The sequence below is a fragment of the Peromyscus leucopus genome, chromosome 20, assembly GCF_004664715.2.
Source record: "Peromyscus leucopus breed LL Stock chromosome 20, UCI_PerLeu_2.1, whole genome shotgun sequence".
Classification (NCBI taxonomy): Eukaryota; Metazoa; Chordata; class Mammalia; order Rodentia; family Cricetidae; genus Peromyscus; species Peromyscus leucopus.
The window spans coordinates 64,988,019-65,003,203 of record NC_051080.1 but is presented as its reverse complement, the minus strand read 5'-3'; the positions used below and the strand labels follow the sequence as shown (position 1 = coordinate 65,003,203).

General features: G+C 42.0%; 1 protein-coding gene across 2 annotated transcripts in view; it reads left to right on the top strand.

Moving 5' to 3' along the window:
• Nucleotides 1–15,185, top strand: part of Tmem65 (transmembrane protein 65) — a 39,269-nt gene that overhangs the window by 11,639 nt on the left and 12,445 nt on the right. Inside the window, exons 2-3 of one of the 2 annotated variants that reach the window (XM_028871877.2) lie at nt 4,016–4,096; nt 13,553–13,597. In XM_028871877.2, the coding sequence (XP_028727710.1) occupies nt 4,016–4,096; nt 13,553–13,597 (126 nt within the window). The remainder of the gene's footprint in view (nt 1–4,015; nt 4,097–13,552; nt 13,598–15,185) is intronic. The other variant, XM_028871878.2, reaches the window with a different exon arrangement.

The following is a 15,185-nucleotide window of genomic DNA, read 5'->3' as shown; positions in this document are numbered from 1 at the left end:
ACGTAAGGAACTCGGCCTTGTAGAGGCTCTGTCACCCCCAGCAGCACTATCCTGGGGACCAGTCAGTGTACTCTTGGAGGTAAATCAGACCACATTCAATTCGTTGCAGTGATGAACCTCATGTACCGTGGTGCCCCAGAAATACAGAATTGCCTGGTGAGAGCATCACTGTTTAAATACACTCTGTGATGTTTGCATAACTGAAATTTCCTGACAACGCTTTTCTCAGATGTGTCTCTATTAGGTGATGCATGGCTGGATTACTTTTTATTCTATTTCCTGTTGCTGTCTAGAACATACTCTCCAGTGAAGTATTTCCTCAGGGAATATGCCTCCAGACACAGAGCATTTTCATTTGCTTTTTGAAAATGCTGTTCTCCTCCTGTGTTTTCTGCACTTATTTTTGATTATTTAGAATTTTTGGGAACAATCTCATGTTGACAGACTTCCCAGTATTGTTCAATAAACATCTTTTCCTTCCCCGAATCATTAGAAAATGAATTCGTGGGATGAAGCCCTATTATCTCAGTCATTTGTTCCAGTTCCCTGGGAAGCAGTCTGAAGATTAGCAGGCAGAAAGTATATTGGGTACTGTTGCTGCAGTCCTTACCTTAGGAGAGAAAGGGAGACCCAGGCCTGGCTTCGGCAGGGCAAGAGATAGAGTTTTGGTATAGTCTGAAGAGAAGACTCAGCTGCCCCCGTGGGGAGCTCTGGAGTTAGGATGACCCTTCTTCGTTGTTGAGGTAGCTGAGCGTTCTTGGTCTCTACTTGTGTGAAGAGGGGCTGTTGGCTGTAGACTGCTCTGGGCAGAGTATAGAGCCTCAGGTAAATCAGTATTATTCTCCAGCTGCAGCCTTTCTGTCCCACCCCTCCACCCCACAAGCCAGTGGCTGCTGAGAGGCATCCCTTCCTAGGACTTCAGGCAGGCGAGGATTGTATCTGCAGACAGCCCAGTGTTTACTACAACCAGAGCACTTTGGGTGTGTCTTTCCTACAAACAAGAACACTTTGCCGGAGGAGAGGAGGTATTGGAGAAGGGCTAACGAAGACTAAGGATGTGTGAAGAAATCTTAGGAAACCCTACTAGTTTGTAAACTAATTAAAAATGCAATTAAAAGAAAAAGGGGGGGGGGGCATTTGGACAGAGGTGCCACTACATGAGTGAACAGTGCTGTTCCCAGGAGACAGTTGATTAGCGACGATCTCAGTGCTGTGTACAGGTCATCTCCCTATGAGTTATTGGCCAGGAGGCTCCAGAGTCAGCCATACAATAGTGGCTGTTACTACCGTCCCTGTTACGTTACCCAGGACAACTAGATTGTAAGAACCTGTTGCTGAAGATGCCTCATTGGTTGTAGGACTTGATGAAATCAGTCTTGAACTGGCCAGGAAACTCCCTCTCCCTGCTGGCTAGCATTCCCCGTGCTAGAAGGTGAGGTACAGGCTTCTGGGGATGTGGGGAAGGGGCGGGGAGACATCAGTGGTCTTACCCAGTACTGGATCCTGCAGGCTGTAATACTGACCTGCCAGTCAAGATGTGCCTACTGGTACAGTAAAGGCAAGACAGTTTATGGGGTTACCAACCACTCTCCACGGGATTGAAGTCATGCCTGGTACTGAAAACTCTGGTCTGGAGAAGCCATAGGCCCAAGGCGAGAACCTATTGATATTGCTTTGCTAAGTGGTCATGTTGTCACACTTCTTTCTAAATATTTATATGTTCTGCTCCCAGGCTTGGTCAGAGAAGCTTCTTATTCTGTCAGCTAGTGGTTAATGCAGGTGTACGTGACTGCTCAACGTGCTGAGAGTAAGTCACTGAGTCGTCAGCAGTAGATGGGCCATCTGTAGCCAGGCTCAGGGAACATTGCAGAAGAGTGGGTACCAAGAATATAACAGCCACAGGATGGGGCGCAGTGACTCCCAGTATTCTTAGTGCGTCTGTTTTCTAGTCACTGATTGTGTCTGTCACCAGGGCGCCACCACCAGCACTGCTGACACCTTCTCGTGCAGACGCTCTCTCTCTAGTTTGGGCCCTGACACCCACTCTGCCACGTGGAAGGGAGCCCTTCTCCACCAGAGTGGACGGCAATACCTTGTTCCAGATTGCCCCGGCCTTCTGTGCACTTCCCCTCTCCCCTGTCTTAGCTGTGAGACCCTGGTGTGAACCCCTCTGCCTTCCTCACCGTTTGCGTAGATGCCTGCCCGGCTCGGTCTCATCTCAAGACCGTTGGACTACAGTTGATGGGAAGAAATGGCTCCCCGCCTTCTCCTCTCCCACTTGCTTAAAATTCGCAGTGCTTTAAGGCTAAGCCCAGAGCCCTTCTCTGCTGGAAGGTCACATGACGCATTCCAGCTCTCTACTTACCTGTGCCTATTTTTACACTCTGCCAACTCCATGTGTATAACTAGGATAACACGGAAAATTTTCTGCGAGTTTTTTAAAAGAGGACTCTTCAGGTTTTGTTTTGTTTTCCAGTCATAAGTGGGAAGGCAGATTGAAAAAACTTTCTAGTCAATCAATCTATGGTAAAATTCCCTGAGTTTTAAATTCGAGGTTTAACAGATGAATTTGGCTTCATCGTAGATTAGTAAACCCTAGGATTTTAGCCGAATGCTAGTAAAATTGAATAATTTTAAAAGAAAACATTTAACTTATCAGGAAAATTCTTAATTTGCATACGTAGCATTTATGCATAATTTACTAAACAATCCATTTTCATTCACATAGGCGATTTCTGTTTCATATGGTTCCCAGGATTTAAATGAGGATGCTTTAGTTAAATAACATCAGTCTCCAACAACATGGCTGCAGTTTTTATCCTTGGATAATTGTGTAAAGTACAAACTTGTCTACAGATTGTGTTGTGCGCCTCAGTTCACAGATCACTCTGTAAGCGCAGGTGTGTGATGACGGGGACAGTCTCGTCACAGTGTGTTCATATCCAGGTGCTGTGCATCCAGTGTCCACTTCATTGTCAGACCGAAAAGCATGCGATCGTGTTCCCTCCCTGTGTCCCGGTGACAAACTCGTGGAACATTTCACAGAGTGGGTAATCCACAGGGAGCTGAAGCGCAAGCGTGGTCGCACATGACTGTAGCTGTGACTGCTTGGGAGAATGAGGCAAGAGGGTTATTTGAACTCAGGAGTTTAAGCCACCCGGGGCAATGCACTGCAACCCTGTCTCAACAAACAGCAGTCAAAGAAATGAACGAATGAACAAGGAATCGATGGGGAAAGCAAAATGGTGCATCTAAGAAATGAAGAGTGTGAACTGAGTGTGAGAGCACACACTTCTAACCCCAGGCCAGCTGTTATAGTGAGGCCTGTCTGAGAGAGGAGAGGGAGGGGAAGGGAGGAGGGGAGGAAGAAGGGGGGAGGGGGAGGGAGGGAAGGAGGAGGAGGAGGGGGAGGGAGCATTGTGATGGCTGGTTTGCCTTGTGTTATGGCCAGAGGCCTGAGACCAGGGTGATGGCATTTTGATAGCTTCAGTCACTCCTGGTTATAGTGTCACGTGATAGCAGTTGTCCTCTGGCTTCCACACAGGTGCACCTGCCCCCTCTCTCCCCTTTCCTTTTTCTATTTTAAGACAGGGTTTCACTAAGCTCAGGCAGCCCTGGGACTTACTTCGTGGTCCAGGCTGGCCTTAACTCTTGATCCTCCTGCCTCTGCCTCCTTAGTGCCGTGGTTATAGACATTTGCCACTGCTCCTGGGTCATGGGGGTTGGGGGATAAATCTTTAAGGTCACAGAACAATTTAAAAAATTCCTACTTGTTATTGTTGTTGTTGTTATTATTATTATTTAGTGCAGGAGATCTAAGTAAGACCCTTTGGAGCTACACCTAGCCCCCCATTGGCTATTATGACAGTACCATTTAATACTGCATCGCCAGTTTTACAGTATTGTTCATAGGAAAGACTGCCTATAGCACTTGAAAATTCTTCCATATTTTATTTTTGCACACATTGTAATGACTTCATTGCTTGACTGCATTCTGATTTTAGAATGTTTTTAGCATGCAGATTTCCCAAGCCCGAGATGGTCATTGTGAAGCGGGCGGAGGAGGTATCATCAGCAGAGACCCCTGATAGTTTTGGTACAGTACAATTTTCCAGTGTTGTTTGGCAGATGTTGCGAAGAGCAAAGCATCTATTTGACAGGACTCCTTGCTTGTTTGAAATAGAATGCTTAAAACCGTGTCTTTGCATTAATATTTTAGATTGTCAGCAGAATGTTCCCGTTATCTGACGCTGGCCTGTGGATGTGATTGAGTAATAACTGCATGCTTAACTAACTAAAGGACTAAGTTTGTGACGGTGAGAAAGTAACAGCCAGGGGGCAACTCATGTCTCAACGCTCCATAAGGGGGCTAAGACAAGAGCTTTACTAGTTCAAAGCCACCCTGGGCTATGACATGAGACCCTATCTTCTCAGTGTTCCCCCATATATAGACATGTGCTCTTGAGTAGTCTAGAAGTTTACATAAGTTCTAAGTTCATGTTAAAGCCAGAAGTGAAAGGCTTGTTTTGTTGTTGTTGATATGGTAGCTTTATAGTCACATATAATAGTAGTGGTGGAGTTGTGTGAATTTGTGTTTATGTTTGAAGTTTACACAGAGAAGAATAGTTTAAAATCAATATTCTCTATTCTAATTTCAACTCATAGTCTATTTAACATTTAATATTAACTAGTTAACATTTAGCAATGCCCAAGAATGCGGTATAGTGTATGAAAAGGTATCTGAATGACTTTATGGCTTTATGGGTTAAAGAAATTGTGTAAGGCTAAGGATTAAATACTACTCAGATAGTATTTGTCAAGGACAAAAACCGAATTGTCAGAACTTCAGAGAAACACAGAGAGGCACAGCCTGTGTGCACACGTTTGAACTCACATGGACTACTAGTTCCTTGTCTGTAAAGTTCTCTACTATTTTATACTTTGCTAATTCTAATGGCAGTGTTAAAAAAAAAAAAAAGCAAGCAGGTAAGCATAGATGCTAGTATCTTTTGAAGACTCGTTTTGGTTTTGAATTATTCTGGAGGTTGTTCCCAGGGTGGGCATGAAGGAAGGCTGTTGGTTCCAGAGCCGATGGACGGGGCTCATCCCCAGCAGTTACTGTGCTGCCGAACGGAACTGAACTCACAGCAGGGCTTATTGCTGCTCAGCTTTTGACACTCAGTCTTTAGTTATGCCCCTAGTTATTACAGCTCTTTGCAAACATTTGGGGGGTTTCCCTTCGAAAGCTACCAGGACGCAGTGAAGAAGGAAAACACAGTTGACTCTTCAGGAATGCAGGGACTGAAGTCTCTTGTTTGTGCACGGTGAAAATGTGTCCAGGGTTTGGCATCTTGTCATTGTCAGAGCAGGCGTTTACGTGAGGCCCTGCGGAGTCTTAGTTCAGTGTGATTTCAGGACAGCAGATCTGTTCAGGGCTAGTGATGGAGATTGGCCCTAGACTGGAGGCCACATAGTTCTGAAACCAGCAGAAATCTGATGTGTGTGCCCTCTATGCTCTCCTTCATGTAGTGTTTTATCTGGTGATCATGATGAGCCATATGGGTTTTTTATTTTCTTTTTCATGATGAGTGGTGCTGAGGTACATCAGATTTCTTATTTTTCTTTAAATGACAGGTGTTTGAAAATTATGTCTGAGAGTAATTATGTCTTAGGAGAGAGGGAAAACAGCTTGAAGAGGATTCTGGTATTTAATTACAATTGTTTTCTGTTTGAAATACTAATGCATGGCCAGTGTCTTGAGAGTGCTACATATTTACATGCTGTTATTTTTTATTCTTTATTTTTCCGTTGGAGGTTTATTAAATCAAAGGGAATTTGAACCTAGACTCTAGGTTGTGGACCAGCTGTACATCATGATTAAGTCACCATTTCCATGGCTACATCTTCATATCTTCAAAGCACAGAATTCAGTCCACATTTCCTGGAGGCCGTGCTCCTTGCCTGGAGACCCAGTTCTTAGTTGTGGCGGACTCTGCAGTATTTTTAAAAAGTTTAGAATCCCTGCTGCTAGTGGCATTTCCCATTTTTATCATATTCTACACAGCTGGGCATTTGCTTCTAGGGCGAGGCAGCATCCTCTGGAGAACCACACGCTTTGCTTCCAAGAATCCTTGCATCACTCATTTCCTGTGGAAGAATCCTTATTTTAGGAACGATAGAAAGAGAAAAACTGGAAAAAAAAACTCTTCTTTCCTCGATATTAAGCAGTTTTATTTTAAAATGAATGTCTGGGGGAGTTATGTAACCATACTCACGGACAGATGTACCATTTGTGGTATTCTACGACAGGTAGATTTTTCTAGCTCAGTTTAAGTTTTTCATCTGTAACATACATGGCTTTATGATTTTTTTTAAAGTAATCCCACAATAAGTCAAAGTAGCAGGATGTGACTTTTCTTAAAGTTACACTGCTGCTTGACTGTATTAGCCTGTAAAGAAGAACCATTACATGTCATAATAACGTCCTGTAATGCATAGGCAGGGAGTCTGTGTTAAGAAGCATCTGTAATTATTGCGTCTACACAGCTACATGTGTAAAGGCAACTGTACACCAATGGCATGTTTGGTTGTCTTCAAAGACAGACACCGGGACGCGAAAGATAGGAGGAAATAAAATGATTGTATCTTTAGTATGGTAGCTATTACTTAAGGTGGAGTTCGAAAGGTTAGTAAATTAGTATCTAGTTGTGTACTGTCGCCTTCTTGGCAACACCAGGTCAGTTCCTGTTTTTGCTGGGCTCTTGCTGGCCGAGGAGCTCCTGGGTACCAGTAGCTGGGTGCAGTCCGGCCTTTGCCCATTGGGTTCTCCAGAAGGTTGAGGGGATGCATAGTTCTGCTAAGCTCTGCGCAGGAATATCTTTGCTAGTGTAATGTATATCTCACAGTAAGCACTTTTAATAGCTAAATAAAATCACAGGACCACATTCAAAGGTTTAACCCAAAGCATGAATTTAAAATATGGTTTTGAAAGCTTTCTATAAAAGGACCTGTTAATTAAACACTACTAAATCAATTGAGTTCTTTGCTGTTTCTGAAGAGTGTTCATTGTTTGTTTCTTGCAAGTGTGTTATCTAGCCATGGTTGTGTAGTGTTTTAAATCCCTTTTGTTGTCCGTGGCCTTTTGTCTTCCAATATAACTAGTTAAACTATTTTGCCTGCAGCATGGTTTGCATTTTGTACTCTTTGACGCACCGCTGTGGCTTTGGTCATACACATCTAATTTTCGGTTCCTATTAAAAACTAAGCAGACATTCATAATGCCCGGAATCTTAGTTCTCTGTTGTTTAAAACATCAGTTTTGTCTTTAGTCTCCCCGGTGAGTTCCTCGTAGCCTGGTTTGTGCTGGCTCTCCTCCCCGGGCCAGAGGCTGGTGGATCTACAGAAGGCCAGTGTTCAGAAGGCCCAGCACCGACTAGACACTTCTCTGCCCTCTCAGAGGGAAGCTGTTTGCTACTTAAACTTACTAAAAATGATTTTTAAAATATTTCTCTTGATATTTTTTTACACTCATGGCAATAGGCTGAAATCAACCATTATATTTAGCATTATCCTGTGGCGGGAACACAATAGTACATAGAGTTGGGACTAGGCCACTTGGTTTTTCAGAACTTCTGTCATTTCAAGCTTAGAGTTATATAAAGCATGTTTAAATGTAATGAGTGCTCAACATTAAAATAACAAGACATAGTTTCTGTTAAATAATATATTAAAGGTTGTTGTATGCTGTGGGACTACATTCCTGTAAAGACATTTTATAATTCAACAGTGGAAACCAAAACATGGAAACTGCAGTTATTTCACTTACATTTTCCTTATTACAGTCTTTTAATTCAATTTTAAAATGTCTTGTATAACAATTAGGAAAGAAATATACCAACAAGCATAGCTTATTCTAAAAATTCTATGAATTTTTATTAATATTGACAAAATTATCTTTAAAGGAAAATAGGATAAAGAAGAGATATAGAAGTTAAAACTTACAGTAAACTTGGGTTTATCTTTATTTTTGGCTAGAGTCTTATCATTTAAAAGAAACTGGAGCTTGGAAATTTTTAAATTTCTTTCTTACTTGTATTTTATCTACACCTCAAAACATGAAAATATTTTCATCAAGTTTGACCTAAAATGCAAGCTGGGCTCAATGTGCACTGGTAGCTGTGGCCCCTGAGTGGCTGAGGCTGGAGGACCACTGGTTTGGGTCTAGCCAAGATCTCCATCCCAAGGAACAGAGTAGGAAGCAGCATGGTGGGGCTCGATGGGATACTTTTCCTGGAGACGTTTTATAGCTTTAGAGCAGACTTTAAATATGTGTCTTGCTTTTATTTTGGGTTCAATAACACCAAGAGGAAACATCACTTAATGACTTTTCTGAAGAACACAAAAGATTTAGGTATAAATCCTAAGCATAAAAAAAAAAACCCAGTTAATTAAAGTATCCAATAAACAGTTAATTTGCTGTGTATTTGTCTTAAGTTAGTAGACAGAAAATCTCAGATTAAAAAAATAGTGAATTTTGTTGTCAAAATCATTTTGGCAAAGGAAGATTGGATATAAACAAACACTGTTTTCTCTCCTCCAGATAACTATACATTCACTGTGTTTGTTTTTGTGTGGTTTGTTTTACTAATAACTTGACTGTGAATACATATTTATATACTTTCATTAGTCTTTGAAAGCACTAGTAGGGCACATGGTCTTTTGCCATTGGAATAAATTGTTTTGGGAATTTGCTCTCAGAAAATTGTTTCCCCAAGTAGGGTAAGAGTTTGATGGTTTCACAAATAAAACTGATTTTTCTTCACTAGGGAAAAATGTGATCTCATGAAAGACAGCAAAAATAATGGAGAAACCTGGGCATTACTCATCCATGCTTATTTTGTTGGTCTTGAACCCCTTTCTTGGTGATTACGACACTTCACAGATTCAGCAACTAAAAATGACTTCAAATGCAGAAGCAGTATTAGAAATGTGAGGTGTCTTGTGAATACCAGAAGTCACTTGTACATACTGTAATTCTATAAAACATCTAAGTGTTATATAAAACTGTTAATTCTATAAAAACATCTAAGTGTTGTTATATATTACCTTACCAATAAGGGGAAAGTCTACAGACGTTGAGTGACCACATGTCAAAGACATGTTGGCATGGCACGATCGATCTGATCCCTAACCCCTGTGGTATGTGTGTGTGGTGTGTATGTGTGTGTGTGTGAGATGTATGTGTGTGTGTACGTGTGTATGTGTGTATGTATGTGTGTGGTGTGTGTGTATGTATGTGTGTGTATGTGTGTATGTGTGAGATGTATGATATGTTTGTGATGTATGTGTGTGGTGTGTGATATATGTGTGTGTGATATATGTGTGTGTATGTGTGTATGCGTGTGTGTGTGAGATGTATGTGTATGTTTGTGATGTATGTGTGTGTGATGTATGTGTGTGTATGTGTGTGTATGAGATGTATGTTATGTTTGTGATGTATGTGTGTGTGGTGTGTGTGTGTACATGTGTGTGTGTGTGTGTGTGTGTGTGTGTGTGTGGAAGTGTTACAAGGATTGGCTTTGCTTCCTTGAGAGAAAACAGTGCCTTCGAATCTGTCATTTTTTTCTGTGATAATCCCTTTCCCTTTTTGGAAAGTTGAAAGTTAAGCACTAAGGCCCCGGGGGACTTGTGTTCGCAGGTAGAGTAGGTTTGCTCCTTCTTTGCTTTATCATAGAGAAGTCATCCCTGCTAAGGCAGTGAAGTTCTCTAAACTCCCAGCTCTGTTGTTTGTTATTCTAAAAGCTGTTAGTGTGTTTTGTTTTTCTCCTCACAAAGAAGTAATGATTGACATTAGGATTTTGTTTCTCCAGTCTGTTCTTAAAGTGTCCACTGTGAGTGATGAGACTTTCATCTGCTCCTGCAGCAGAACTGCACATCTGTCGCCCGTCACTTCAGGCTTCACGGAGGCTCCGACCTGAACCGGCACAGGCGATCCTGCCCTCCTTATAGGCAGCTCTGCCCCTGTGCAGTACATGTTCACGTACATTTCTCCTGTAATCTGAGTTTTTGTGTAAGAGGGTACATTTCAGTGTCGGTGGTAAAACATTTTCATGAAAGTCACGTGTGAATTATGGGTACAATCTGGCGGAGTAGCCTAGGGTTGGAGCAGGTGTGAGCTCTAAAGTGGACATGTTTGCTTTACTGTGGTTAGGTCAAGGGTTTCTACAACAGCCAGGCCGCGATGAGGATGATCGTCCTCATGGTATGGGTCTTTGGATTTTATTTTTGTTTTTTTGTTTTGAGACAAGCGTCTCTGCGTAGACCTGGATGGCCTCAAACTCATAGAGATCCACCCGCCTCTGCCCCCAAGAGCTGAAATTTTTTGTGTGCCTCCATGCCTGATTTTATTTGTTTGTTTGTTTGAGACAGGGTCTCACTGTGTAGCCCTGGCTGGCCCACCTGCCTGTGCTCACTGAGTGCAGTGCGGGCATTAGAGGTGGTTCCACTAGTTGCCTTCAGGCTGCTGGAAGAGCTTCTACCAATGAAAAGCTTCTTGGATATTTTCCAGTATAGCAAAAATGAAAAACCCAATTAACTGGAGTTCAGTTTATTAGAACCTAACCTACAGTTAGTAATTTCCTCTCCCACCAGATGCCACTTTAGATACAGAAGGAAAAACAACCAAACAGTTGGCTGAGAATTCAAAGTAAATCTAGAGCATAACTGAGGGCTTCTGGAACCTTCGTGCCAAGCAGCATCCATCGGGTGCAGCTGGGATGACTCCTCTGCTGTCTCAGGCCGCTGGCCCTGTGGTGTCTGTCGGCCCTGTGGTGTCTGTCGGCCCGTGAACTGACTCGAGGGCCGGGGACCTCGGAATGGCTGAGCAGTAAAGCAGAGGGTGGCGGGGCTGACAAATGTGTGCTCCGGCAGTGAGGCTCCAGACTCCGGGGTGGCCTGGGTTTCTTCTCAAGATTAAAAAAAAGAAAAAAGAAAAGAAAGAAAGAAAGAAAAGAAAATAGAAAAAGAAAAAAGTCTATTTGACACCAAACCGCCAATTATTTCCTTTCAAAAACTGCATTTTTCTGGTTTTTGTTTCTCGTTGGCCCCCTCTTCACTGACTTGCCATTTTCTTTACATGAACACAGTATAAAGCTTACGTATAACAAATTTAAGAGCGTCTGGGTTAAACAAATTTTTTTTTTCTGAAATAGGAGGAGAAATGTTATTTTCTGATTCCCGTGTGGTTTGTATAGCAGCTCCCTTCAGTTCTATCTACATTTCTTAGAAAATACTAATGCTGCTTCACAGGGAGGATTCTGATGTGGCCAGTATCTCAATCCTCAAGGAATGAAAATGAACTGTTCCTTAGGGATAAGTCTTTGCACCCGGAAGGCCTCTCTGCCGACGCAGAAATTCAAATTCAGCCGAATCAGACTGAGTTGGAAAAGCCCAGGTTTAATGGGTAAAGCGTTCCCTGGTTGATTCCCTGGCCCCTCAGAGAGGAAACCAGAAGAACCACATGTCTGTTTTCTGGGATGTAGCTTATATACCCTGTGGGAGTGGTCTTGAGCCTCTCTGAGGGAGGAACTGTGTTTGGTGGGCTTTGAAGGGGCGGTTTTGGGCAAAGAGATGAGGTGGTTCTTCTACCAGAACATTCCAGACTCTTTGGGTATAGGGATGCCAGGATGCCAGGGTGCCAGGTGGAGCTCCTACCCAAACACTTAGTAGTTACAGGACTGTACAAGCTATCCTGTTTTTGTCTGGAGACAGGGTTTCTCTGTGTAGCCCTGGATGTCCCAGAACTCACTCTGTAGACCAAGCTGGCCTCAAACTCACAGACATCCACCTGCCTCTGCCTCCTGAGTGCTGGGATCAAAGGCATGAGTCACCACTGCCTGGCAGAAGTTAGTTTCCTAATATTAAATTACTTTAGTATTTGTGTGTTCACAAATAAGTGTGTTCATGAAGGAAGCTGGTCTATAATTCTCAGTTTTCCCCTCCCTTTGGTTTCAAAGATTGACCCTCCCAGGTACTGAGCCTACAGCCTTGTACTTGATGCACAAGCACTCTATCCCTGGACTAGATCTCCAGCCCTGAAACTTCCTATTTTGGTTTTATTTGTTAGGCTTTGTTTTTAGTATTAGTCTCTTCTCAAATGTGATGGAAGATATTTCTCCACCGTGTTACTCAGTGTTTGCGGCTTTGACCAAATATAAGAAAAAGAACTTAAGGGAAAGATTCATCTTGACTCACAGCGTCAGATGGCTCAGTCTTGGTTGGTTGGCCCCATTGCTTCTGGGTGATGATGAGACAGACAGACCATCATGGCAGAAGGACATGGAACAAAGCAGCTTACCTCACGGTGGCCAGGACGCAGAACTGGAGGGGGCTGGGCACAAAGAAGGTGTATCTTTCCAAGCGTGTCTTCCAGTTAGGACTCACATCCTACTTTCCGCCTCCTCCCAACAATGCCACAGTTCCACAGCTCTGTAAAGGATGAATCTGTGATGAAGTCAGGGCCCCAGTGAGCCGGTCACTTCCCCCAAGTCCCGTCTCTGAATACTGCTGCACTGGGAACCAAACTTTCGTTATAGGAGCCCTCTGGGAAACAAATCTATACAGGTTCTTCTCTGTGACCAACTCATTCCACTTGGCTGGACGAGGAAAGAGCAGGTAGAAGAAGTACTGACCCTTTCTGCTTTCACAGATGGTGAGGTGTGATTGAGTGACTAGCTTAGTTGCATTTTGTAATAATTCTAAATTTAGTTAAATTATTTACCTAGATTATTTTAAATGTAATGACATGATGCTTTTGTTAATACTTGGACAAACTTTATGTCATATATTACATATTGCCTCTTGGCTTTTTGACTAAAGATCAAGTGTTTGCCATACATTATACATGATATATTATTACTTGCTATTTTAAATGAAAACACTGTGCCTTTTTTTTGGTTGTTTTAGTGTGTAGACTACTTATTCTAGTAGTACAGTTTTGAAAATTCAAACATTCAGTGTATTGTTAAATGGACATTATACAAGCCAGTAACACCATTGCCGTAATGACATTGATTTTACAATGTAATTTCCAAGTGGTGGCACAGGACTGTTATTTCAGCACTTGGAACATGGGGCAAGAAGATTGGGGATTCAGGGCCAACTTGGATTGCATAAAAAGCCCATCTCTAAACAAATAAACTAATATAAGCATATTTGAGTGTCTTTTTTTTCTGCTGTCAGTATTGGACATTTGTTAAGTCATCCAGAGTTTCCATTTAAAGACAAGTTCTGTTTCTGGGATGGGATTCTACTGTAACAGACGCACATGGGTTCCTGCATAGTGCTGTCATGACCTAAATAGAAGAGATCCCATGTGTGTGACCACAGCATATGGCCGAGCTGCTTAGCGCCTGATCTTGTCATTTACTCCAAACCAATATTCTTTAAAATGGATGATTTTGATCAGCTAACCTAAATATATCTTTCCATTCCCTAAGTCTGTAGCTCTACCGTAGTAACTAATTCTTGCTCTGTACCTTTTCTTCCCCTTTAGAAAAGTTGGAAGCTCAACCACCCACTCCAGGACAACTGAGATACGGTAATGGTTCTATAATTGTGAAATTGATATGCATCTCTCTTTTGGACCTGAAGGAACTGTTTCTTATAATAGCACAGAAGTCAGCAAATTAAACCTTTCTGGTAGAATGGATTATCCTGTTTTTCATCTAGGAGTACTTTCTAAACCTTGTTGAAGATATATCATAATATTATGGGATAACTAATATTTTGATATGTTCTTATCTAGTAATAAAAGTAAATTTATGTTAGAAGAGTTCTTAATTTGCAGGAAAATGTGTGTTATATTTACTTCCTCGGCAAAATTTAAATTAGGTAACTGCAGAACTTAATTTTAGATTCAGGCTAACTGTTCTCTGATGCAGAGAGTGTTTCTGGGTAGCGTCCGTAGCTATAAGAAAGTAAGCGAAGTTCGTCTGAGGAAGAAGAAGCCTCATGGAGCTCAGCCGTGTTGTTAGGATATGAATGTTGCAGGTTAACATGGGAGCCATGTGAAACAGTGTAGGGTCTTAGGAAAAGACGGTAGAAAAGACTCATTGAAACTTGTGCTGGTGAATTTGAGTAGGTGGTAATTAAGTAGGTAATTAAATATTAAATGTCACTTGCTAACAACTGCTTAGCTATAGAGTAGTGTTTGCCAGAGGGGGCTGAAGAAAGAGCGAATTAGTAGGAGGTCACTCTTCACTGGAGGGCAAATTCAAATGACTAGGAAAAAACTAATGATAGCTCCCTTTTTCCTCTCATAGGTAGAATATAATTTATGTTAGGAATTAGTAACTTTCCTCAAAAACTAAAACAATTTAAGAATTCTTTAAGATCTCTCTTCCCAGGTAGCCCTTCCTGATTCTCCCGGCCCATACTCCTAACCCGGTACTGATAGTGCATGCGGTACTATTACCATTTTTTGTAGGTGATGTTGAAATGAACTGTTTATGTGGTTAGGTTTCTACGTCTCAATCCTTTGAGACGTGGAAACCAAGTTTTATATGTCTTTACAGCTGGGGTGCCCAGTAGGGTGCCCAGTGCATACTTTTTCTTTGCGAAACTATTTTCCTCCTTTGAATTAAAAGTAGTTTTTTATTTATTAGGCAAATTTATTTAAATATAAACATAAAGACCTACTTCATAGTTCATTAGTTGATGAGTATGGCAGTATGCCTTAGCTTTACTGACCAGACTTCTACCAGGATGAACTAGTAGTGCGACCTTAATGCCATCAACACCTTATTTTAAGGGATTCCTAACTGGCTGCATTTAGAGGTGCCATCACATATTCAAACACTAAGTAATCTCAGCTGATTTTCTTGGTTATTTCCTCATATTTGTGTTCCAGAAGCCATGGAGAAGGCTGTGTCTAGACACACCCAGACAGGTTTCCCTTCACTGTGTGGGCTTCTTTGGGTGACTTTAAAATTTTCCGTGTACCTAGTTACCTATTGAGTTTATGTTGTAGTTGGGAGGGAGGGTTGTGTGCGTGTTTTGGAAGCTGTTTACTATAAAAAGTCGAATGTTCAGTCAGTGCCCAATGGGCTTAGGTGAAAAGCCAGAGAAGTAAGGCTGGGCTCTTGAGGTGAATCCCATTTCATGAATGTGACATTTGACTTTTACAT